The sequence below is a fragment of the Triticum urartu genome, chromosome 5, assembly GCF_003073215.2.
Source record: "Triticum urartu cultivar G1812 chromosome 5, Tu2.1, whole genome shotgun sequence".
Classification (NCBI taxonomy): Eukaryota; Viridiplantae; Streptophyta; class Magnoliopsida; order Poales; family Poaceae; genus Triticum; species Triticum urartu.
The window spans coordinates 642,971,466-642,998,008 of NC_053026.1; the positions used below are offsets into that span (position 1 = coordinate 642,971,466).

At 40.9% G+C, this 26,543-nt stretch overlaps 2 protein-coding genes across 4 annotated transcripts; one reads left to right on the forward strand and one right to left on the reverse strand.

The window, feature by feature from the left end:
* Positions 1–543: 543 nt before the first annotated feature.
* On the reverse strand, positions 544–10,100 carry LOC125511533 (transcription factor BHLH6-like). Of its 3 annotated transcripts, none has more exons than XM_048676932.1 (5): positions 9,938–10,100; positions 9,626–9,818; positions 9,274–9,534; positions 2,864–3,034; positions 544–1,096 (listed from the first exon to the last, which is right to left on the reverse strand). In XM_048676932.1, exons 1-5 carry the CDS (start codon positions 10,012–10,014, stop codon positions 1,028–1,030), a joined length of 771 nt encoding a protein of 256 aa, XP_048532889.1. In that variant the 5' UTR covers positions 10,015–10,100; the 3' UTR covers positions 544–1,027. The 3 variants fall into 3 exon arrangements, with proteins under 3 accessions (XP_048532889.1, XP_048532890.1, XP_048532888.1); XM_048676933.1 differs by lacking the exon at positions 544–1,096 and adding an exon at positions 1,713–2,004; XM_048676931.1 differs by lacking the exon at positions 544–1,096 and adding an exon at positions 1,713–2,152.
* Positions 10,101–16,985: 6,885 nt separating this feature from the next.
* Positions 16,986–22,546, forward strand: LOC125511534 (transcription factor bHLH168-like). The gene is made up of 5 exons (XM_048676934.1): positions 16,986–17,145; positions 17,217–17,390; positions 20,135–20,527; positions 21,288–21,347; positions 22,151–22,546. The coding sequence occupies exons 1-5, from the start codon at positions 17,122–17,124 to the stop codon at positions 22,373–22,375; spliced, it is 876 nt and encodes a 291-aa protein (XP_048532891.1). The 5' UTR covers positions 16,986–17,121; the 3' UTR covers positions 22,376–22,546.
* Positions 22,547–26,543: the final 3,997 nt, after the last annotated feature.

Below are 26,543 nucleotides of genomic sequence, written 5' to 3' on the forward strand. Positions count from 1 at the left end.
GCTTGAGCAATCCTGAGACAATGATGACCGCCATATGGGGCAAAAATAATTTAAGCCACTTGTTACAACCGCGTACGCACTATCGTAAATAGCAGTTGGTTTCCTTGTCGCTGTAGTGTAGATCACAAATGGAGCCAGTGTGTGCACTAGTATATAGGCTGCACTCAAGAGTGAATTTTACCATTAAAAGTGAAATAATTCCTACATAGCTAGAGTGAGCAAAGATGGTAACCTCTGCCATCCTTAGTATATAGCTTGCCGCGGAGAGGAAATTTACCATTAAAAGCGAAATAATTCCTACATAGCCAAAAGTGTTTTATCATCTCATGAGTGAAATCGAAACCATCGAAAAGGTGGTCGAGGGCACACGTCGATTAATCATTTTTACCCGGTTTCGTTATCCCAACAAAGTCCAACTTATGCTCACACACACAATTGTCAATATGTTAGTTTCCAAAGATGACTGCATAGTACTAGAGTCCACCAAGTCCAGAGATGAATTTTATTTCTAGGGCCATATAATTAACTCCAATTGCTGTCAAGTTATTAGAAGATGACTATAGTATTAGAGTGGACTAGAACATATGTAGTTGGGAGGCCATAGTACATTCTTCGCAACACTTAATCTTTTTTTCTTGAAACTGAGGCCAAAAGGCCTCTATCCATTTATTAAGAAGAAGAAAATTGTCTGATTAATTAGTGAAAAATCAGAAGGATGCCTATTCGCAACACTTCGTATTCCTCAGGGCTCATGGGCATTGGTGGGCTTCTTCTCAGATTGAGGTCGCGGAGTGAGTCAATCTCCTTGATTGCTTGAGCAATGTTGGGATTTCCATTAGTGCATCCCTTGATTATACTAGAGCATAGGTGGTTGAGATTCACATCGACATGACTAGAGCATAGGCAGTTGGGAAGCACATTAGTCACAACGAGACGATTAAATCGTAGATAGATGGGATGCCCATTAGTGCATTATTTGCAACACTTAATCTTCAACATGGACTCATAGACATCGGTGAGCTTCTTCTCACATCGAGATGGTTGAGTGAGTTTGTATCATCTCCTTGATTGTTTGAGCACCATGCATTCCTTCTGCCTGGAAAATATAACTAGATTATACTAAATGATATAAATGGCTGCTAATACTGGCAGAAAAGATTTTCATGTCTGTGCACACAAAGATTTGCACAAATTTTAACTCCCCACAAAAGTATAGTCACCAAAATACCTGATCATGGATGATACACGTGCTCTTGTGTGAAAGAGCACATCATAAGTGTTAGGGCAGCGATCCCTCATTTTGGGAGATGAGTGGGCATGAGATATGGAGTCAACTAAACACTATGAAAAAAATCGATAGGTTGAATTGCATAACAACCCAATAACAAGAGAGACATCGGGATATAGGTTGGGCAGCTGCAGCCCTAGCCTGGCCTTACTTTTCCTAATATGCACGAACATTAGAACCAATCCCGACTCCTTTTCAAATTGAAGCTTGGACCCCAAAAAACATAACAAAATCCCATCCCAAATAGCCTTAGTGAACCACGACCTAATTCATGAGATAGACCTCACGAAAATTTCTTTGAGAGACAAATCGTTCCTAGAAAGCATTGGCAAACACATGTGTTCACAAGCATTAGTCAAGCCACACATATGTCTAGCAAGTTTTCATGCAAGGACACGCGACTACGATACATGATTAAGCATAATTAGCAAATATGTTAAACAATTATCTGGCTTTAGCAATTCATAAAGGAAGGTATGGTAGATTGAAAAGCATGAAATACACATAAAAACAAAGATCCCTAATAATGCCAAAAGCCCTGTAAAAGTTCTAGGTCGACATTTGTTCCATTCTTCGCATCTTGATGTTTTCCATGTACCCGATGATGTGCAAAATGCCAAGCCAGCATACGCTACACTAACCTCATACATTTACAAGTCACACACCTCAAGAAGAGAGAACCTAAAATATTTTGATGGGCCATGCTGGATGCACACCTTACAAGAAAGATTGACAAACGGAGCCTCATTAGTGTAATTGATGAGGCAGATTGTTAAAATCATAAAAAGAAAAGCCTGACAACCATTGGCTCCATAGAGTAGAGAACGATTGTATCGCTAGGAGAGGCAATGAACCCGGGGGCTTCTATTCCATACGAGAGTGTTTCAACCGTGAAAAATACAAAGGCGAAACAAAGAACGTATTAGAACTAACCAATGGATGAAGATTAGTTACCTTGCCTCTTACTGCTAGGTCAGGTATCGAAGAACAAAGGAACTTGGGGAGATTCATAGGTGAATGATACTTCGACAATGGCTATAGTTTATTCATGGCATCCTTTTAGGATGATGGTTGAAGAAATTGTTTATCTTTTGGAACTTATTTCTATTTTGCAATATTTTAGAAAGAAAACTATCCATGAAACCTTTAACTAATGCCTAAAAATTATATTAAATTTCTTTCTGCAATGGTTTCTTAAAACAACTCATGCCTAGTCCCTATAAAACATGATGAATATCTAGTACATATATATGTGTTTGTTCATATTAGTCGTCCAATGACGAAGGGAAAAAAGAAGAACATATGTAAATTGAATGATTTGTGGACGAATGAGAGAAGACGGGGAAGTACAATAGAAGAAAACTCTTAAGCCTACCAGTTCAATGGGAACCCAACATACACTTTTGATAATTAGACAGTGGCATTCCATATGATGCCATTAACATGGTGACATCGCTCAAAGAACTCAAGAGTAAGTGAGAGGAAGAGATGGGAGAAGTTTTTTTCGTTCATTAAATCTAAAGAACGATAGGAGAAATTATTTGGATGGGAAATGTTGGAAATCATGTTGGTTACCTCAACGAACATGTTGTGGACGATGCCACTGGCCACGGCGGTGATGCTTGTCGAGATGATCTTGAGACAGAGCGACTCGAGTGCCTCGCACACCTTGGCAATGGCGTTGTGGGCATTGCCATGTCTCAGGCTGACCATTGTTAACTCCTCTGCTACCTGTGTCACCTCTAGCTGCACAATTCGTTATGTGGTTATTGAATTATACGTTTGTTGATAATGTTGTTGCATAAATTTTCCCTAAAAGTATTCACATACGCTCTACTATCTCAGAAATGTCTCATTTCCGAGTAAATGTTTCACACATAAAAAACGATATAGATATGATTAACACCCCCACATATTTAAATTGTTCTACAAGTTTTTCACATTTCATCGGAACTACTAGCACTGCATTTACAATCAATTGTTGTTTATTTACATATTTTAGACTTCTCATATCAAAGCCTCTTATATATCTAAGACTACAGAAGGACAATATACTCCCTCCATTTCTTTTTAATCTGCATATAATATTTGATCAAAGTCAGACTTTACAAAGTTTGACTAACTTCGTAGAAAAAACATCACTATCTACAATACAAAAGTTATATGTTATGAAAACTAATTTCATCATGCATCTAATAATATTGATCTCATATGCATCTAATAATATCTTTCGCTACAAAGCTAGTCAAACTTTATAAATTTTGACTTTGACCAAATCTTATATGCAAACCAATAAGAAACGGAGGGAGTAAATGTGATTGTCTGAAATAAGTTGGTCATTGTCAACCAATGGAATAGTAGAGTTGTAACCACGACGTCCACTTATCACTAATGAGGGCCCTTTGAAACTCAATATTCAATGGAGCCGAGGAAAGAAAAACGTCTTTCCATCGTACCATATTATGTAAGTTTAGATATTGGAGACTAAACGACTTATCTCCTAGAAGGTATACTTTGAAGATGTTGTGTTGAGGCATGTTTGTTTTGAATAAACTCTTGCCAAACTAATTCATGATTAAGCATTAAGCATCTTGAACAATAACTTAATGAGCAAACACATGTTCTTACTTTCAAGATCCTCATTCCTGAGATCCCCCCAGATCCTTCTTTATTTCTGTCTATGCTCATCACATTCCCCAAAAAATCTAGATATGTAACAATCCAGTATTTTATTTACTCATTTGTGCATTTCAAAGAAGAATAGCATAAACATCAGTAAATTAGTGAGGACAATATTGATGAGGATTAGAAGAACACAAGTGGTTTCTACTGGTTTGGGTATGTCACAGCGAAAAATCCATCGCTTGCATGGACACTGACATTACAACAGTCATGCCCCGTATAGAAGTGCAATTCATATTCCCAACTAAACACATAGCAATACATCCTAACATTTTTCTAACTTCTACAAGAAACAGTTTTCACATGTCTACAGTTGTCAATTTTTTCATAGGAAGTAGGTTTGGTCCCAAGAATGTACATCTGCAGGGAGAGAATAGTTCCATTCTTTCTCCTCTCTAACTCAACAAATCCATTCCTTTTGTTTTCTCTTTGATAACTTCCATAATTTATACCGTTTGAACTATAATTTTGTTTGTGTATTTTTATAATATATTTGTAATCCTAGCAATAAGAACTATAGAGCAAGGGCAATCTTGGATATAGTCTATAGCTCATGCTTAAATTACACTGATCCAATAAATACATTTGTAAATATGGTTTCCAGTTACGTGAAACAAAGTGATATATAAACGTAAAATATTTTAATTTTTTGAAAGAATTGAAATCAGTTTTTGAGATAATTGAAACCGGGTTTTTAATGAGCGAAATTAGTTTTATGAAATAACTAAAATTGGTTCTTTTGAGATAGTGAAACAAGTAGTTTCAAATATGTGAATCTGATTGTTTTAGAGTGTGAAATTGATTAATTCAAATATATTAAACTTTTAAAATATACTTCTTTTGTCCCAAAATACTTTAACTTCTACATTAGTCCTAATTCAAACTTGCTTATGTTTAACCAACTCTATGAAAAGGTATGCTATGATGTACAACACCGCCTACACATGATACAAAAATATATTTCGTGAAGAATCTCATGAGACTAATTTGTTGTTCTGGATGTTCATATGTTTTTCATATAACTGATAACTTAAACAAAATTGACTTATGATAAACCAAGAACTTCAATTATTTTTTAGCGGGGGTAGTATGAAACAAATTTTTGTACAATTTTTTGAAATATTTGAAATGAGTTACTTCAAATATTTGAAATCAATAATTGCAATCTATGAAATTGATTTTTCAAATATAATAACAAAATATTTTCCAAATATATGAAATATGTGAGGTTTTTTTTTAAATCATGTGAAATATTTTTTTCCAAATATGTGAAACTGATTGTTCAAATGTGTGAAATTTAATATTTGAATATATAAAACCGGTTTTAGTCAAATACATGAAGCAATATTTAGTTTTTTTTTCTTCTAAGATGCCTATTACAATATATAAAAGTGTTTTTTAGTTGAAATATTTTTTTAAATAAATAAAAAAATTCGCACAAAAGCGTAAATTTGCGCGAAATATATATTTTGATTTAGTTTCACTCTAACATGTTTTGTGAAATGCATGTTCTGGAATTGAAATGCCTTGTGAAAGCAATTCTTTTATATATTAATATTTTTTCTGAAAGAATTGAAATCATTTCTGAAATGAAATTAGGTTTTGAAAATAATTGATGTGAAACATATTTAAGTGCGTTTTTTAATGATGTGAAACAAAATATATGAAATAGGTGAAACTGATTGTTTCAACGCGTAAAATTGATTTTATATATATATATATATATATATATATATATATTACTATTTTGAGTTTTGAAATCTTTGGAATATTTGCAGTTTGTTAAAATAAAAAAAGTGAAATTGTTTATGGAATGAAATTAAATATATATATATATATATATATATATATATATATATAATACTACGTCTGTTCCTAAATATAAGTTTTTTTAGAGATTCCAATACAAACTACATGCGAAAGTATAGAGACATATTTTAGATTTTAGATTCACTCGTTTTGCTCTATATGTAGTCCATACTAGAATCCCTAAAAGGGTTTATATTTAGGAACGGAGGGAGTATATCTAATTGGTTAAGTACACCAGCTTAAAGTGCAAATGATGCATGTGCGGGATTATGCTAGACCAGCTTAAAGTGTAAATGATGCACATGGTGGGGCCTGGCCAGAAATAGAAGGTGGAAACCTAGTAAAGTAGTGGAATAAACTAGATACGTGGCTCATATCTTATATTTACTAATTGGAGGCAGCACAAGAGCTTCCATGTTAGTCCACATCAACAAGATTAATTTAGCCGTTAGATTATAAATTTAATGGCTATGATCTATTAAAACAACATTTCTTATTTATTTGTAAAGAAAATCATCACGTACATGTACAAACATTAAAAGGAAATATATCTACCCGTCAAAAAAGAAAAGAAAATGTTCTTCGGCACCCACGTCCTCTAGCAAAAAATTTGAGGAAAAAGGAAATCCATCACATAAATAAAAAGAAGTCCTATCACCCACGTCTCCCCTTAAAAAAACACACTCAAATCTATTTGTAAACAGAACACCACGTACATGTAAAAGGAGGAATCCTCCACACCCACGCTCCATGTTCCAGGAAAAAATGAATCCATCACGTAAAAAAAGTCCTCAGCACCCACGCCCATTAATTGAAAAAAAAAGTGTACATGTACAAAAGAGAGACCTCCACACCCACGTCCAAGGTCCACCAAATAAAAATAAAATTGATTTCGTACGAAAAAATCCATCACGTAAAAAAAATTCCTCAGCACCCACGTCCAATAATTGAAGAAAAAAGACAACACGTACATGTACAAAAAAAAGTCCTCCACACCTACAGCTAAGTTCCAGCAAATAAAAATGAAAACAATCACGTACAAATAAAAAGGTTCTCAGCCCCACGTGCAACTAATGAAGAAAAACACATCCACGTCGAAGTTCCAAAAATCGACAATCACATCTGGCTCTTCGGAAAGAATAATCTAACGATTGTTTCTCTATTTTTATTTAATTTGCTAATAGCATGCTACTCAGTGTTAGAAAAGAAATACAATTACATGTGTTGGAAGGTATCTAGGATGTTCTACACACATGTCTATAAAACAATGGCTCCATGAGATCAGTTTTCACACGAATATATAATGGACTATATTTTTGTTGAACTTGACAACATTCGAATGTCACGGAGTTATTCTTGAGAAACACTTCATTAATATTAGTTTGTCCCCTGGGTCGATAAAGATCTCAGATTGGAATTGTTTTCAGTGTATATGTATGGTAACACTTGGATCTACATACTCCACTACAAAAGGTGCCATTAAAATCTATTTATGCTAATAATTCTTAGTCGAATTATACTTCCAAATAAATTTAGTGATGAACAAATTACTAAGTTTATGTTTGTAGTTGGACAAATTCTCTAACATCACTATAACTTTTTGGTGAGACATTGGACTAACCAGCACTCTCATCATACTAATAATTGGCTTCTTGGGGTTGGATTTAAGAATGTTAGCATTGTGTTGTTCCTTCAAAACAAAATTATTCCCATCTCATAGGGTTTAGTACCTTAAATATGTAGTTACGAGAACTATGGGGCATATTTGGTACACAAAAAGATATGTTTGCCAAATTTATATGAATAAGATGCCCACCATATTTTTAATCTTTTCCTCTTTGATGGGAAATAGCCCTTGGTTTATAATGTCAAATGAATTTTTTCACCTTTATGCTTAAGTCATCATAGTTTCATTTTCTTTAACCGAAACTGTAAACATATATGCATTAACACCTGAACCTGTACCTTAAATAATGCAAACCATCATATGGTCATTTCCACTTTTTTGACTTCAAATATTGTTTGTCACTCTCAAGCAACTTAAAACCTATTATTAGCTATTTCACATAATCTATTAATTTCATCTATACTTGATGTTACCAAAGATTACAACGACCACCGAACTATCTATTAGACCCAATGAATACATTTTTCTTTTTCCATATGAAAAATACTAATGCAAAGACTTTGTGGTAGTTTTTCATACTACTTCTCCATGTTTCGCTATATTTTGAATTCTTAAATATTCATGTACAATGGATGTAGTTATTTTATTTTTTCTATACATTTGAAATTCTAGCCCGTGCAGCTGCACGGGTTGATGACTAGTGATATACTAGTAAAGCTAGCTAGCAGCACCCTATTGGTGCATATCTCACTAGTAGCAAGCTGGCAGCACCCTATTGGTGCATATCTCGCTAGATTTACCAATTCCAGAAGAGAAACCTATAATACAAGAAAATTCCCTTCCAACTACTGAGTACCATTGGAAGATAGACACTTCAGGTGTCTTTTCCGTTAATATTTCTATTAAAATCTTGACGGGGACCTCATTAATATTGGTCATGCTTTCAGCAACCAATGCATTTGGAAATTAAAATGCCATAACAAAATCAAGATTTTTAGGTGGTACTTGGTCAATTCGACTGAACATATAAATGTTCCTGGCATCGTGTAAAGGCATGAGCGCCCTTGGCTTTCGATTCATCTAATTGGAAATGGTAGCTCAGGCTAAGTTCAACCCGTTTGGACGACAGTGCAGCAGTAACATGATTTGTGAGTCATGTAATGTTATTAACAGGTGGTTTTGATGACACTTTTTCTGTCCATGTATAATATTTCGAATGATGTAACTTTTATCAATAAAAGAGTTGCCTGGCAGGATATATTCCACCTTTTCGGGAAAAACTTGTGTGGTCGTCCAAGCAATATGAACTTCCACAACTCTACGCATCTCAGTGTTTCTAACTACTAGTACCATTATTTCCTCATTTTGCTAGGTGCAGGTCCACCTATCACGCTTACTTCATTCTGGTCCCCAACTTTCTTTGGGTTCGGAGTTAGAGACATGTGAATATTTACCTCGATGATTTTGACTGGATACATGCCAGGGAAACTAGCGACAACGTTGGTGAGGAGAAGACACCCCCGCACTAAGGAGTTTGCCTACACACTTTAGGTGTATTTTCCCTTAAACTATGTCCTGTTCCATACAACATGTGGAAGCACAACCGCCCATGGCTTTTGGTAGAGTCGGTAGCTTGGGCTACAGTTCAATCGGTTTGGATCGTAGTCCAAAGCAACATAATTTGTGAATGAGTTATGTAATTTTATTATCAGTTGGATGAAATAGTCGTGTGCATTACTAAAAGCAGATGCCCGGAATATTCTTATTTTCTGACGTGAGGTTCAACTATCTCCCTCACTTCATTCTGACCTAACTTCCTTTCACTACGGAATCAACACTGAGCAACATGTCACATGTGAATGATTACCTCAAAGATTTGAACCGGATGCGTGGAAGGAGAACAGAAGGCGCCGTTAATGGAGGAGGCAGAGGTGGTCCTCCTCATCTTCTTCCGCGGCGAGGAGCCGACGCCATGGTCCTCTGCGTTGCTGCCGGTCGAGGCAGCATCGTCCACCTTGGCCACGGCGGTGCAGCTGTCGGTTCGGAGGGCGGCAAGAATCTGGCGCTCCTGCTCCTGCAGCTCCTCGATGTAGGCGATAGCGTCCTGGATGATGGACGCCTTGTCCATCTATCATCCGTCGCATGAACAAGATCAAATTATAGCGCAGCATAAACACGCACACAAAAGTGTTCTTCCCGTAGTGGTCTGTAAATGAAACCTTGGTGATGTTTGGAACGACACGGCGAAGGGCGTAAAGCTTCTCGTTGAGCATCCTTCGCCGGTGCCTCTCGTTGATTATGTTCTTCCTCTCCAAGCTGCTTGCCTTCGTCGACCGCGAGGTGGCGCCGTCCGGCGAGCTCGTCGAGTCGTCGCACAGGCCGGACAGAGAGTCCTCGGCCGGCAGGTGCATGCTGCAACAATCCATCCAACTCCCAAGGGTTACAAAGTATGCACGAAAGACGGAACAGTCACAGCAAGATCAGGAAGCAGTGGACTAGGGTGTTCATGCTTGCATGCTGCAGGGGCTCACCTATCTGCGTCGCCGAGCTCGAGCACCAGGGCCTCCCAAGAGAAATCCAAGCTCACGTCCATGTCGGACGACGCCATTGCTCTGCTACTCTGCTAGATCTGCTCTCTCTCTCTCTCTCTCTCTCTCTCTCTCTCTCTCTCTCTCTCTCTCTCTCTCTCTCTCTCTGCTATTTGTTCTCGTGCTTGTTTAAGTTCTGCGTCGCTGGGTAGCGGGGGCCACCCTATCCTGATGCCACCTGGCGCCCTCTCGAGGAGGCATCGTGCGTACTGCACGGTAATTGGCTGATTTTCTACTTTCGGATTGCTTCCCCTTAAATTCGACACCAAATCTGGATCTGTGCGTTCATGTCACCGTTCATTTTGGGTCCATAACTTTGGCGCACAAAGTTTTGCAGCATGGAAAAATTATAGCATGTCCAGGGCATCTCAACGCTGACCATCAAACCGCTCGCATACGTCTAGACCACGCAATCCGGACGTATTGTGCCATGCAACATGAGCCTTATCGGTGTGCTAAACGGTCTAGACGCACTTTTTCCTGCAAAACAGGGACAAAATTAGAGGGGCTTCGCCGGAGTCCGGACAACAACCACGTAGCAGTCTGACACCCCCGGCCCACTAAATCCTCCCTCCCGGTTCTATTTTCTTTCAATCTGCCCCTTCTCCCCCCTTACTTTGCATCTGCACCCTTCTCCTCTGCCGCCGGCGCTGTACCTCCCCGGCCGTCACACAAGCATCACCAGACCTCCACAACCAGCACCGACGCGCCCACTCGCCTTTTACGACAGCGTCGTCCACCCAAGACACGTCCGTAAGTAGGTACACGCCGCCCCCTGTCGACGTCGTCCATGGCGGTCACCACATGCGGTAGGTGTTTGGACAAAGGCCATTGAGCTTATTTTCAAACGGCATGTCATTTTATTTAGAGTATGAAGGATGGCGTGGTACTCGACCATAGAGGATGAGTTGTTGTGCGATGCGTGGTTGGCCGTAACCGCGGGTTTCGTAGGCAGGAGCAGAGGGGGACCTTCTAGCGGCAGATTGCACCCTACGACATGCACATCATCCCTGATCGCAATGTGAGGTCGTTATCATATCGATGGTAAGCCATCCAGACCTCCGTCACCAAGTTTTGTGGCGCGGTTGATATGCTGGAGGCAAGGTGGTCATTGCGCAATACAGAGGAGGAAATCATAAGTTTTGCTTCTTCTTGCTCAACTTGTTGATTGATTGATTGATTGGTTTAATGTTGCTCTACACATTGTGTAGCCCGCATGCGTTGTGGTGATGTATCATAGAATAGAGGGACGACCATTCATGCACATGGACTGTTGGATGAAACTGAAGGGGCAGTATGTGTGGGACGACATGATCCATTCATGAAAAACTTGTTGAACATTCGGTTGATCTCGTTGAATTTGAACTATTGTTGTACTAGACTTATTTGCATGCTAGTATGTATGGATGATTCGCTATTTTCCATCCGAACTTAGAGAGACGCCCTTAAATATTTCTTGGGTTACAGTCAGAACAAAACATCTATTACTGAAGTCGATGGTATGGATGAATTGTAGTAAGGTTTTAATCCTCTTGGTCCAGATTGAAGGGAAATATAATTATGTGCAAAAAAACTAAGATAAGTATAGTCAAACAGATTGCCTAAACAAATGATCATCCTCGTGTACATTTCTTTAGAAACCAAAAGAGCAAGAGCACACTAAAATTAGCTAAGACAGCGTGGAATGAATAATTGGCATGTCAAAGAACACACACCAATCACCCTAGAAATCTGCACAACATGAAAGCTTTATTCAGTAATCTTACTTGCATTTATAGAAAACTTATAATTCCAAAATCCCTAAAATCAATAAGAAAGTTAAAATTTGTAGTCATCTATTCAGCCCCCTCCCATAGTTGACAACAATGTGGCACCAACATATACTGCACCACATGTTGCTGTCGGAATTAGTTGCATTATACATCAACGAGATTTGATTACATATAAGATGAACATCTGGACATATACTATGAGAACTCAAATTGGAAATAGATATGATTTATTGTATTTAATTATCATATGGTTGTAAAAAAAATGATATAAGTAACATGGTTGCAAGTGGCATGGTTTCATGGTGAGAGAAATATGTTAGTGGGGATCATCTATTTAGTTATACTAGAAGATAACCTGCATGTTGCCCCATGGACACTGCTGAAAACATGGAGTTTTAAGAAATGGATGATTAGGAAAATGATGTTAATAATTGTGCGATTAATTATGATGGTGTGTCCTGCAAAAAATATTATTTAGTAGGGTCTGATAGTGATTCATGATTTCTTGATGTGAAAGGGCCACATGCGTATACAAATAGATAGTGATTGGCATGTTGATGGTGTGGCAGATGTGCACGATTTGTTGATGCACAACTATCTAAGAATAGCCAATAAAATATATTACTTAAGAATAGATGACAGGATGTGGCACTAACAATAAAACAGTTTTGCCAAAGTGAGGGTGTATTTTTTTCGAAAAAGGGATTCCCCTACCTCTGCATCATCAGGATGCACATAACCATCTTTATTAAGCAAAAAGTAGTTCGAGTTGGCATACCATTTCTTACCAGATAATAAAATGGGTCAAATGAATGGGCAATGCCATATGCAATGCTCTGAATAACTATATGCATTGTGGTAGGGGTCCCTGCCTAATTAAACTTGAAAGTGATGTGACATGGACTGTGCACACATCTGTTGCGGTATGAGGACTGTATACACTGTGCCATAGTGCTGTTATGCACGCCATATGCTTGTGCCGAGTTAGCTGCACTGCCCCCATACAATTGCTATGACAAGTGGGCAACTGGTTGCGAAAACGACTTAAAGGTCTAGAGTGACATTTTAAGAATTGAATCAGCGTGTATTAGCAAAAAAGAGAGTTGCCTCAGGGCCTCATCAATCCAAAGGATTTTCACAGAAAATTTGAAGGATTAGAATCCTTGGCAAATTTTCCTATATTGGCCGTTTGATTTTTGTAGGATTGAATCCAATATGATTTATTCCTAGGGATTCCTTTGTACTACATTCCATAGGTATTTTAATATCCATTCTAACCACTTGGAAAGAATTCTTTGTTTTTCGATGCAATTAAACAAATCAAAATCCTGTAGGATTGCGGGTATTTGCAAAAAAAAAAAATCTTGTAGGATTTAAAAGGGCATGATTGCAATCCTACATCTTTTCTATTCCTACGTTTTTGGAATCCTCCGAATCAATGAGGCCCTAAACGTGCCCAAGGAGTTGTACCAGTGGCGGCTGCCATATGGTTTCGACCTGAGATCAGAGGACATCATGTCTCTGAGATTGATGCACGGTTATGTGAAGTAGTTGTGTGCTGATTTTATTACTTTTTTTATATTAGTATAATGCATTTTTCATCCTGTCATGTCCTATATACATAAGTAGTTGATCCCACTACTTTATTTATCTCAAAATGTACACATGCCATCTCATCAACCAGTACTATTTTTATTTCTCTCAACATGCACACATGCCCACTTCATCAACCCTACCACTTTTATTTCTCTCAAAATGTATAAGAAAAACTACATATATTATATAAATATCTTATAACTGTATAATAATCAAATACAACTAATATTATGTATTTGTAGTCTTCATTCTCGTATTCAAATTCAGACAACCAAATCTCATCAAATTTGAAGTATATTGCAATAAATTTCCACAGCAACGCGAGGTATATCATCTAGTTTCTAGTAATTTTTACCAACAGGTACAAGCTAGAAAAATACTGGTAATTGTATTGTGTTCATGACCACATCAATGCATGATACAACATGAAAAATAGAGTGAATGTACTTGTTCCCAATGGTGTCTATTTCTAAACTGCTAATTGGTTATCACCTAAATTGATAAATATATGTTGTCCAGAAAAGCATGCAGTTAAACTTGTGTAACTTACCCGCGAAAAAAAACTTGTGTAACTTGGCTATGAAAACGTTTAGAGCTGTTCACATGGATAAGGTGACATATTTTTCAGTTTATTTTCATGGATAAAAGTTCCACAGCTTATATTTTTGTATAATTTTACGAACACATACCTAAAAAAATGCCGAGTTGAAGGTGTATGTTACCGGCGTGTCAATCCCCAAAATGACATGTGTATTTTCATTCAGTGAGAGTAAAAACAAGCAGAATTTGCCCCATTTCTTTCACTCCAAAAGTTATGTTTCGGTCCAACACAAAGAAAAATGACGATATGCCATGGAATCGAGAGAACAATGCACATAGTCAATAATATTGCTATCCGGTACTCCAAAACTTATCAATGCACCCAGACTCACCTAGAAGTTTCATTAATAAATGACAACAATGCAGGATGTAAGAACAACATGTATCTTCCATGTAAAAAAGTCTACAGTACTAATTTTAAAGACAAGTGGAAAACCAAAAGACAACTACAGTTCTGACTCACACGAGGTAGAGTGTCAATAGACAGGCCACGTGAAGCTTAAGTTATACTCCTACAAGTATTCAACTATAGTGTACAGTACCTGTTGGCCAATGAAATTGCTGGCCACATTCATCTCATCATCCTAGAATGGGATAAAAAGGAGAGAATAACAATGACTGAAACGAGTGGGGATCTGTAGCTTTCGTACTTGCTGGCTGTGGGCTCCGGGCGGTGGCCATTTTCTATCTAGATGTAGCATGTCGTTGGCTGGTTGTGTATAGCTCGATCTCGTCTATATGTAGCTAAGTCGATCGGAAAGCTACGTTTCCAAATGCCTCCTGGACCACGAAGAACCATAGCCAAGCCAGCTCACAAACTGAGATACGTACGTTGTAGCTAGATGGATGCTGATTTTGTTTGTACGCTACGCCTGTGGCCTGTCGACGGCGTACCGATCTGGACGGCATGCATGCATACACATGTGAGAAACATTATCCAGTACGTCCACACGTTTCCCTGTCTGATGTCTACATCTATCCGTGACATGTATATGGGCCATAGCTAGCTTCCAAAAGAAATCAATGCTCTTTTTCTTATCACAATAATTTATTTTTAAGTTTTTACCAAGAATCTGAAACGTATCATGGATATAGGTATATTGGTAAGAAATGTTCACATCTATATTGGTAAGAAATGCACATAACCATCTAAACGTATCAAGATTTGTTTTGAATATCAATTAGAACAGTCATATATGAGTTGTGTGCCATAAAAATTATACCATTCAGAATGAATTTAATGCTATATTATCTTATGACATATACTTAGTCCAACTGAGTTCAACGCCATAGTATATTTGCATTGACCTCCTTCGAGTGTGTCACTAACATTTTTGCAAACCCTTGTTTAGCCAATGCAGAAATGCCGCTCAGTGGAAATAAAAAAGAAGTCTTTTTTTACTGGCGATAAAAAGAGGGTCAAATGGTAGCAGATCTGTCTGCGTGGTAGGTGAGGTCCCTGCGTAATGGGCAGTGTTTGGCAAAGAGCGAGGTGGTGGTCTCCATTGCTTCTCGTGGAGCTAGCTGCCTGCTCCACGGTCAGAAGATGATGAACTGTGGGCTGCTTCTCTGAAATTTCACAGGAAACAGTTCAATTGTATTACAACAACATAGCAAAATAAATCTTTGTAGAGCACCGGCCGGAGTTATTTCTCTTTCTCGGAGTGAAGTAATGTGAGAGCCAGAAATATTTTTCTATTCTCTGCATCCCGGAATATAGGTAGCTACTGCTTTTTGTGCGGCCGGTTCCCATTCCACTTACTGCATTTTATGCTCATAAAATGTTGCAGCTTTTTTCTTGTGGGAAGAGGACCTGCACTCAATAATGTTCATGTATGGCCCATGACCGATAACTATGTGCTTGTCTTTAAACGATGGATCCAAATATACGCTGCTGTCACTTTGTCACCACATTGAATGTTTGTGTAACAGCAACATGTGCCCAGTTAGCACGTTTATACTATGTTGCTAGTATAACAGCAACAACATAGTGGCCAATTCCGTTGATATTTCTTGGAGTAGGATGAGTGTCGACTTGGAAGCACGGGGGCACTGGAGCACTTCATTTTAAAAACCTCAAAACGGTATTTTTGAAGTTTTAATAATAATATATTGTAACAGAAATATGTATGGATGTTCTCCATATAGTTGTTAATTTTTGTCCAATAATAAAATATACAGATTTGCTAATTCTCATCTAATCCTACACTACTTGATTAACCAAACAGAAAAAAAATATCCCTACGAATCTCCGTGTAAAAATCCAATGGTCTACAAGTTAGATGAACATATTTATTTCTTGTCTACATGAGAGCTAGACACAGCATAAAATACATATAACCTGCACAAAAAGACAAAAAAGGTTAAAAACTATTCTGAAGTTTTTTTTGCATCTCACATACAAACCATGGAACTTCATAGATATATACTCTCTCTGTAACTTAATATAAGACGTTTTTGACATTATGATACTGTCAAAAAAATATCTTATATTAAATAACCGAGGGGGTAATACACATCTCTATATGCATATATAGAAAAAAAATTCAAAATTGCAAACCAACATATGATTGGATAGTTAGAAGGATAGTGGTATTCCAGCCCATTAGGATTCAAGATCTAAACTAGGTATTGATGCTCGCATTTTCTTGAATTTATTCCAGGTCTTCCAGCGATGTGCATTAAGTGGGAGAAGACGTCCTAGTCGACTACGAAGGCGTTTATGGAGACTTACGTCAATCTCAAGCTAATGTGCCGGCTCAGTGTCTCCGGGGTGCTCATAGGCCGGGGTATAGGGTGGGCATGTGTCTGTTCATAGATGTGAGCGTATGTATGAGCGTCTGCGTGTACTGAGTTAAAAAAATCAGAATTTTATGAACAATAAAAAAATTGAACTTAAAAATGGGGCTCAAAGTGCCGGTGCTCCAAAGTGACTTTCCGGTGACGTACTGCATTGTATTGCACTATTGTGACCACATATACCTCAGTTACACACATTTTAATTAAAACTAGTTACGTGTGCGGTGCCCTTATATATACATTATATATAGTAGCATGTTTCCCATACTCCCATAGGCCGGCCGGCCCTTATCCATCTACTGGTCCTTCGTCCTCCATCTCATCATTTTCCTCCCTCCGGAATTCTTCGTCTCCTACTCCATGAATGCCTGCGCTCTGAACTCGGTATCTTCCTTTTCTTCTTCATACCCGTTAAGACCGGCTCCATGCTGATCTCTACCTCGTGAGCTATATAGATGGAGGTGAAGGCGAAGCCGGCGAGGGGCGGGAAGAGGAGCAGAGCGAGCGGCGGCACCACGGTGGTGCTGCTGGAGAAAAAGGAGTCGGAGAAGGAGAGGAGGAAGCGCATGAAAGCCCTCTGTGAGAAGCTCGCATCCCTTATCCCAAGAGAACACTGCTGCTCCAGCACTGTAAGAACACGTACGCCTCTTCTCATTGCATGCCTGAGCAGCGTGATTGCCAGCTTTTTCACTCCATGTTTATCTTGTGATATCGTCTCGAAAAGGCATGATCTTTATTTGGAATCTACTAATGGATTTTTTTTCGAAAAAGATGGATTACACACCCCGGGTCATGGAGTGACGCACATGGCCCTACCTTATCTAACTCAATGTTCTACAGCATCCAACCGAAGAAAACGACATAAGCGCCAGGCAGGGCGGTCATAGTAAAAAAGGAAAAAAGCAACATCAACAAAAAAGTAACAAGGACATATGAATCCTCTTACCTCAGAAATCCTATTACTAGAATGCCAACCATATAATGATTGAATAAAATCCGAGTGACCATCTTCTATCAGTTGCACCCGGCGACGGTGAACGCCTAGCTCTCCTCCCAGCTCAGGAAGGACCATGTATGGAGCCAATTAATAGCTTTGAAAATGACATGTAAAAGATTTGAATTTTCAATTGGGTTAAAAAGTTAGAACACAATTATTGCGGCAACTCTCCATAGCCAAAAGTAAAGCACAAACTTTAACATTAATCTGAGCCTTAATGCTAGGATGAATACACTCCAACTAGTACCCAAACGTATTCAAACTACCTGTAGGTGGAGATAGATTAAAGACGACATGAACACTACACCGTAATAACTTGACAAAGAAGGCATTGAAGGAAAATATGATGAATCAGTTCTTCATTGCCACAAAAACAACATTTTGTGCAACCTTGTCACTCACGCTTCTTGAGGTTATTCTTAGTTAAGATCATTTTTCTATCAAACCTTTCCAAAATGGCGAATCAACGGGTTTGGCTTGACCCGAGACAAGGATTTTGAGTGGAGATACTTATTTATCAACAACTCCTGCCAGACCCCATCCTCAGTAAGTAACTTGAGCAACGATATGCTGAGCAGACACTTATTTTTTATTTTGAGATCCTCCAGACCAAGACCACCTTGGTCTATAGATATGCAAATAACACTGCATCTCGTTAGGCGATATTTTCTTTTGTTTTCATCAGATTGCAAGAAGAATCTAGATCTATAGAGGTCAAGTCATTTCCTAACCGCTTTGGTACCCCAAAGATGGACAACATGAACATTTTTTTTTTCGAGAATGACGGGGGGGGGGGGGGGGACCCCACCGTTTGTTATATTACTCGAACGACTCGGCAGTCATACAGTGTTTTTATCGAAAAGATAAAAGCAACAAGATAAGGAAGACAACAGGTGGAGGGAGTGAGCTCATCTATGCTAAGGCACAAGCAAGGAGGCAAGGCGCGAACGACCATCAGCTGGTGGCGCCTCATGGTCACGGAAAGCGCCTACTTCCAGATAGGAGATCATCGGAAGCCCTTCTGAAGAACTGACTCGCGTCACACTGTTGGCGGTTGAAGACCACGTCGTTCGTGCCTTCCAACCTGCCAAGAGGAGAACAACAGCCCGTCTCTCCAACGAGCGAGAGACAGACTCAGGGGGGAGCAGAGGAGAGAGCGCTCGCAACACAACGTAGGAGCCCATGCTGACCGCCCCCAGACCTCGGCAGCGCGTGTACAGGGATGAAGAGGTGGTCAATGGTCTCATCAGCGCACAAGACTTCGCATGACGGGGGTGGGGGAGTAACTTTTTGGCATGGAGGTTCACCCGCGTGCTAAGGCGCCCGCCGGTGGGAAGACGCGCGAACACCTTGATCTTCGAGGGGAAGCGGGAGGCCCAAATCTCGGAGGAGGTGAGGTCGGTGCAGCCGTGCAGAGAGAGCACCCGGTACACTGCATGTGAGGAGAACCGCGTCTCCGGGCCCCAGGCCATGATCCGGCGATCCGCCCTAGGGTAGAGATGGACGGAGCGGAGCACCACCCGGACCGCCTCCAGCTCCCGGCGGCCAGATCGAGCGGACATAGCCGTGGCACTAGCCGCGGGCTGAGCGAGATGCGTCTCTGAAGGACACCCACCGCGACGGTGGCGTTAGGCCGCGTCGAGTGGGAGAAGAGAGCCTCGAACTGGAAGCACAGCGCACATCCGGGAGCCACCTGTCCTGCCAGAAAGAAGTAGTGCAGCCATCCCCGAGCTCCACGCGGGTGACCGACCTGTACGTCGGCAGACCCATGTCGACGATGCTCTGGAGAAAAGACGGGGACGATGTGGAATCACCGATGTCGCCGCGGGAGCAGCGCAGGAACCACTGCTTCCAAGGCGGAGACTCCGGGAGGTGAAGCTTGTGGACGAAGTTGAGAAGCAAGCACATGTTTTGCCGTCGAAGATCGCGGATCCCGAAGCCACCTTCCTGCACATCAACACACACCTTATCCCAAGCAATTAGACAGCGAGCACCCGAGCAAGTATCCTTGCCGGTCCAAACAAAAACACGACGCCTACGATCGATTTGCTCAACCACACCAGGAGGGAGAAGAAAGGAACACATAAAGTACGTGGGGAGGTTACTAACCAAGAAGTCAAGTCTTTTCCTAACTGCTTTAGGTACCACATATCGTTGAAGAAACCCCACAATTGGTCTTTTGTTAGATGATTCTGTAATCCAAAAGGTTTTATTATGTGTGATTGTGCATCATGATGCAAAGACCGGTAAAAATAGAACTCTTCCATTATCTAAAATATAATGTTGTTTGAGCGAAGTAAATCATGTCAAGAAATAAAAATTGTAAATTCTTCCACATAATGTTTCCATATTGTTGTTCCTTAAATGTGTGTGTAGGATACAATGACCCAACTAGGCAGCCTGGATGTTGGGGCGTCATACATCAAGAAGCTGAAGGAGAGGGTCGATGAGCTACAACGTAGGAGGAGCTCTGTGCAGGCCTTGGATACCTTAAAAGGAGATACTAGCATCCCAACGCCCACTACCACGACTACCACAAGCAGTGGTGCAGGGTCGCCAGAGGAAGAGAAAGCTTGGGAGGCATCGGAACCGGTGTTGCAGGTGCGGCAACACGATGATTCAAGCATGGAGGTGAGACTGATATGCTGCATGGAGAGGCCGATCAAGCTCCATGAGGTAATCACCATCCATGAGGAAGAAGGTGCTGAGATCATCAACGCCAATCACTCGGTTGCTGGCCACAAAATGTTCTATACTATACACTCTCGGGTATGTATACATAGGTTCAGCCTTTTGCTTTTGCAACTAGCAAATATATCTACGTTGCAAAATGTATGGCACACAACAGTCTTAAGGATTCAAGTTTTCAACAATAATTAATTACACCTATAAAATATAGTTTATATTGTATGGAAATCGTATCACTAGATTCGTATTCAAAAGCACCTGATTCTGAATGAAACGAGTTTTGTGCCAAAAGCAGTCTTCCTTTTTGGAACTTTGCATCAGTAGCCTTATAAAAATATTTGACCATAATTTATTGAGAGGTACCCATTTGTTTCTAGTGTAATATTAAACTGAATAGCGACATATATATACAAGTAAAATGCACATCGTAAGAGAAAAAGATGAGAGCGGTGCATCCATGTACCCATAGGTCAAAATGGGAACCATAGATTCCTCCCAAAATTTTTCTCAAAAGCTGTGGAGCTATAACAAGAGACCCAAAAAAAGTTTTTTTGTTTGTGGGGGGGGGGGGGGGATCTCTAGTGGAGAAGTTTGATAACAACTTAGATGTACACACGTACCATACACATCTTAATATGTTTTCTTTTTAGTACATGTTTCTTTCTTTTTCGTCCCTCTCTACTGTCTAGATTGTCTAGTAAATTTAATTATATGCGACTGCAAAATGTCTCTTTTGTATTGCGTGATGGAGGACTGGTTACTATCTAAATATCTAACATTGATCTATTCTTGCCTCAAAGTCCAGTTAATTAATTGCATAAATTTCTTCTAAAATATGCAGGCCTTCAGCTCGAGAATTGGCATAGATGTTTTAAGGGTATCTGAACGACTGGGAGCACTGGTATGATAGTAAATGGATTTATGCAAAATATATAAACAACTATATAAAATGATTATCCCACGGATGGTACATAGAAGTCTAGAGATTAATCGACCAAGTAGGGGATGGAAACACCTTAACTAGCCAGTAATTCATGTCTAAGCTTGGCTAAAAAGAGAACAATAAATTAAAAAAAGGAGTTAAAAATTCAAATGGTTCTAGAGTTTATGGCATGGAAGATGCTCATGTGCAGAATGAGCATGCACATTTTGAGGTGTTTGGACATTCGAGGACCTCTAGATAAAAAAGTACACATAGTGTTCTTTTTCAAAGTTTCTTTCAGAGCCATTTTTTTCTTTTTAGCCACAGCCTCCTATAATGTCCAAACACCATGAATTTTTGCATGCACATCACACATTCGAGCATATCGGATGCCAAGTTTTATTAGATTTTTTTGAATGTTTTTGTAATTTTATTTGAATTTGATGTTCACGCCTAGGTGCATCACCGAATCACGACACTCTTAATTAGTTCTGCACCTGGGCACCGAATGGCCGCATTCTTAATTAGCTAGTTATAGTGTTATCCATGTTAATTTCACAACATGATCGATGTATGACAAAGATGTTGATTGATCTTTGATCAATAGTCACCTAGTATAAATTTATGTTAACATGTTTTGGGTTGTCATAGTTTGTTGTATGTTGTTAATTGAGATAAAGTTTAAAAGTGTTCTATCTTATCCCACCCTCCTAGATGTAGTGTTGTATAAACCGAACATTTTTTTGAAAATGCTTGTCTTGTTTGGTCATCTAAATGTGCAGCTCCGACTTTCTTCGCACGAAAATCAGGCACCGTCATGCATGCGCAGCAATCAGGTCCTCAGGTACACTGATGGGACCAATGCGACTCCCAAGGAGCTCGTCAGCAACAACGATGTAGGTGTAACTAATAAGGTGCCAAATCCCGAGTGTGAGTCTTGGGCTAAGCAAGACCAAGTGATGTGGAGTTCCCTGCTTACGTCAATATCAACAGACTTACTCGAGTAGGTGCGGGCTGTGTCAACCATGGTTGCGCGCTGGTCTACCTTTGGGTGCATGTTCTCTTCTCATCCATGTAATTAGCAAATATGAGGAAGAATGTCTCTCGGTAAATGACTACTTCAACAAAGTAAAGGAACTCGTCGAACTATGGCCATGCTACTATCTCCTCTCGCCAAAGACGACATGGTCTCCTATGTTTTGTGTTACAATCCCCCGTTGCCATTGATCACAACTCAAACAAACCCGATATCCCTTGGTGAGTTGTATTATCGTCTACTTTCTTTTCAAATCATGTTGGAGCAGCAATACCTCTCCTTCTAGGGCAACTCTTCAAGCAACTTCACTCCACCTGGGCGTGGTGGCGGCGAAACATGTCATAAATCATCAAACCCCAATAGGGAATATCTAAGAGATGCACTTTCACAATGTTGCAAGCTCCAAATTGATCTAAGCATTATATATTTATTAAGGTGAGTTGTTAAGATAAAGAATTGTAAACATGTTGTATATTAGCTCATCGTCCTAGAATTTCCGCTACCCTCTCCGCCCTCCCACAGCTACACGTCGGGTTACGAGAAGTTGTTATTTGTGTGCATGTGTTGTTTACGTTTTGTTACTTGGTTCTTCTACTGGTTCGATAACCTTGGTTTCACATCTAAGGGAAATACCTACCGCCGTTGTGATGCATCATCCCTTCCTCTTTGGAGAAATACCGACATAGCTTCAAGCGACATCAAAAGGAATTTCTGGCGCCGTTGCCGGGGAAGAACTTCAACATATACCAGCGACGCAACTGTCGGCCGGCTTGTAGGCGACCATTTCCTGCGTGTTCAACAGCTCTATGCATGTGGTTGCTTGCGGTTGAGGCGGCCGCGACGCGCACGCTCTGCTCTCGCGTCCCTCCAGGTGCTCTGCCCTCGCCCCTCCACGCGCGTTGCCAGTGTTTGGGGCCGACGCACGATAACGCACGTTCGTATGTATGCGGTTGCGCCGGGCGCGGCACGACAATGCAGTTACCCACTGCAAAACTGCCATGCGGACGCGCCGGGAATCCACGCCGCCCAACGCCGTTTTATTGCTGCGGCCATTTACCTTCATCTCTCGTCTCACACTACACAATAAGCACACCCACGAGGACACATACAGAGAGGACATCCAGCGGTTCCAATGCCACTCCCAGCGGCCGACGACGACAACGGCAGGCAGTTCACTACGCAACACGCCGTGGACACCCACGTGAGGGGGAAGGCTCTCTCGGTGGTGTACACGAATGATCCAGTCTCGATGGAGAGCTGCATCCAAACTATGCAGCAGTTCCTTGCCGAGGACAAGTACCAAGTGGTCGGCTTCGACCTCGAGTACACCATGGATCGTCCCGGGCACGATCAGAAGGTTGTCGTCGTGTAACGCCCCGGATAAAACTTTTCATAATTGTAACTCCAACTCTTGCCATTTCCGGCTATGTGATATGATATTCCCTCCATGGTTGGGTTTTTGTCTTCGTTTTGCATTTGGTTCATGTCATGCCTCTCATCTCATGTCATCATGTGCATCTCGTCTACATTCATGTTTATCGCATGCATCCGGTCATTTTCCCCGTTGTCCGTTTTGCAATCCGACACTCCCACATGCACCCGTTGCACCCCTCAATCTCGTTTCATGAGCAGGAGAAAAATATTCTCGAAATGGGTCGAGATTTGTCGAGTGGTCTTGGTACATCACCGGTAAGCTGCCTGCCAAATTTCGCTCCATTTGGAGGTCGTTTGATGCCGCAACGGTTAACCGGGTAACCGCAAAAGCCCCTCTCTTGTTGCAACCCAACACCCCTCCAAAACAACCCAGTAACTCATTTAAACCCCCTCCATGCTCTCTGTCATTGGATCATGATCGTGTGAGCGAAAACTGAACCTCATTTGAACACTCTTAGCTCCCCTACATATAAATAGGCATCCCCCTTCCAAATTCGCGGATAAAACCCTAACTCACACCCCCTCGCGCCGCCGGACAAACCCGCCGCCGCCGGACGTGTCCGCCGGACACGTCGCCCCGGCCATCCGGGAGGCGACACGTCACCACCCGCCGCCTGGAGCCACTCCCTTGCCGCCACATCGCCCGGGAGCGCCCCACTTCGCCGCCTCCACCCGCGCAGGCCCGCCGGGCTCGACCGTGGCCCTCCTGGCCCGAAACTCCCCATCGCTCGCCCGAGCGTCCTGCGCCTTCGCGCCGCCGCCGCTCTTCGCCTCGCCGCCGCGCCGAACCTCACCACTGCAGGAGCTTCCCTGCCGGCGCAGCGCCGCCCCAAGCCTCCGCCTCGTCCGCCGCGTCGTCTCCTCAGTCGCCCGTCGTCGGCGGCAACCGCCTCCACCAGATCCGGTGCTCGGCCCCCTCGCCGGACCTCCCTCGAGCTCCTCCGGCCACCACCTCCCTCTTCTCCGGGGGACTCCGACGATCCTCGGTTCGCACGCCCGGAAACCCTAGCTCCGGTGGTTGAATATATTTCTAAGTCCTGAAATTCTTACTTCATGTGCACTTGTTGATCATTTCATATCTCCATGCGCTTAACTCTGATTTGCGCATATGATATATCAAAATGTTTGTCTCGTGATGCTCTTCATGTTAGTGTCATCTGAATGCATGTTAATGTCCATATTGATGCCCTAATCTTCGTTGCAAAAGTCCTATATGATGTTGTCTGCTGAAATTTATCATAACCTGCTGATTTGTCATTTTCATTGCATTTTGTGTGTGCATCCGATGAGCATGATGTCTACATGTTTTTGGAGCATCTCCATCCATCTTTACAATGGTTCAAGCATTGTATTTTTATGAGCTCTGTGGCGACTAGCACAAGCATGCAAAGTAGGCTTCACGATGTTGCTGTTTTCAGACAGTAATTTTGCCAAGTCTTTTCGTGTTACATTTTGATGCTATGGAAACTTGTTTCTACAAGTAGTTCCGTGCATATTTTGAGGTAGTTCAGTAAGAGTGTTTTGAAGATGTGGTTATGCTATATCCATTCATGCCTCTGGTTGCAATTATGGAGTACTCTAGCTTGTCATTACCATGCTCTACTTTTGCTAAGTATTGTTGTCGGTAGATTGTTAACATGAGATTCAGTTTTGCCATGTGTTTTGCTAGTGATCCATGCACCCTATGAACTTGCTCTTGGCATTTTTAGCTTCACTAATATGACTACTTAATGTTGGTTACGTTGCTATGCCATGAAATGCATTGTGGTGAGTGGTGTGAGCTTGCAAAGTTCCTATCATGAATCTATTTCTATCATGCTCCGTTTTTCTTCCAAATCTGAAGCTGACCATATAACTTGCCATGTTTGCATGGCTGCTACCATATTTTCCATGCATCTCTGGTTAAATTTCAGTAAGGGAGTTTTGTTCTATGCCTTTAGTACTAGCATGCCATGCCTTTGTTTGCCATGATATGTTTCGGTAGCATGTTGTTTGCTAGCTCTAAACATTGCTACCTGATGTTGCTTATGCCCTGTTTAGTATTTTCTCGAATTCTGTGAGGTTGATATCATTTGCATTTTTGCCATGCTATTTTAAGCTTGTTCTACTGAGTTCTAGTAGGAGCTCAGTGTTCATGATTTATAGAGCCATTTTTGCATTTTTGCCATGTGCTTTTTTTCTATGTTGGAGTGTTGTAGCATAGTTTGTTGTTGCATCCTAAGTGCTATGGTGTTGTTAACCGCAGATTTGCATCATTCTTGTTTTGCTTGTCATTTGCAAACCGTGCATCCGTTTCCGGTGATCCTTATATCGATTTCGACCGAAATCACCACATCTTTCCAGCGGCATACTTGGTTTGCCAAGTTGATGCCTTGATCACCTTTCCTCTCTGGACTCCGGAGTAATCATATGCATTGCACATCATATCTTGCATTCCATGTCATGTCTTGCATCATGTTGCTTGTGCAGTGCACCATTATTGATTGTTGTTCTGTTGATTGTATTCTTGCTTTGGGTAGAGCCGGGAGATGAGTACGTGAACGAGGAACCGGTTGAGTATGCTAACGAGGAGCAAGCTTTCGACAACTCTGAGAACTCTGCAGGCAAGATAACCATTACCCTTGATATCACTTCTATCTTTCCTTGCTAGTTATTTGTTCTATCGCTATGTCGCGCTACCTACCACTTGTTTATCATGCCTCCCA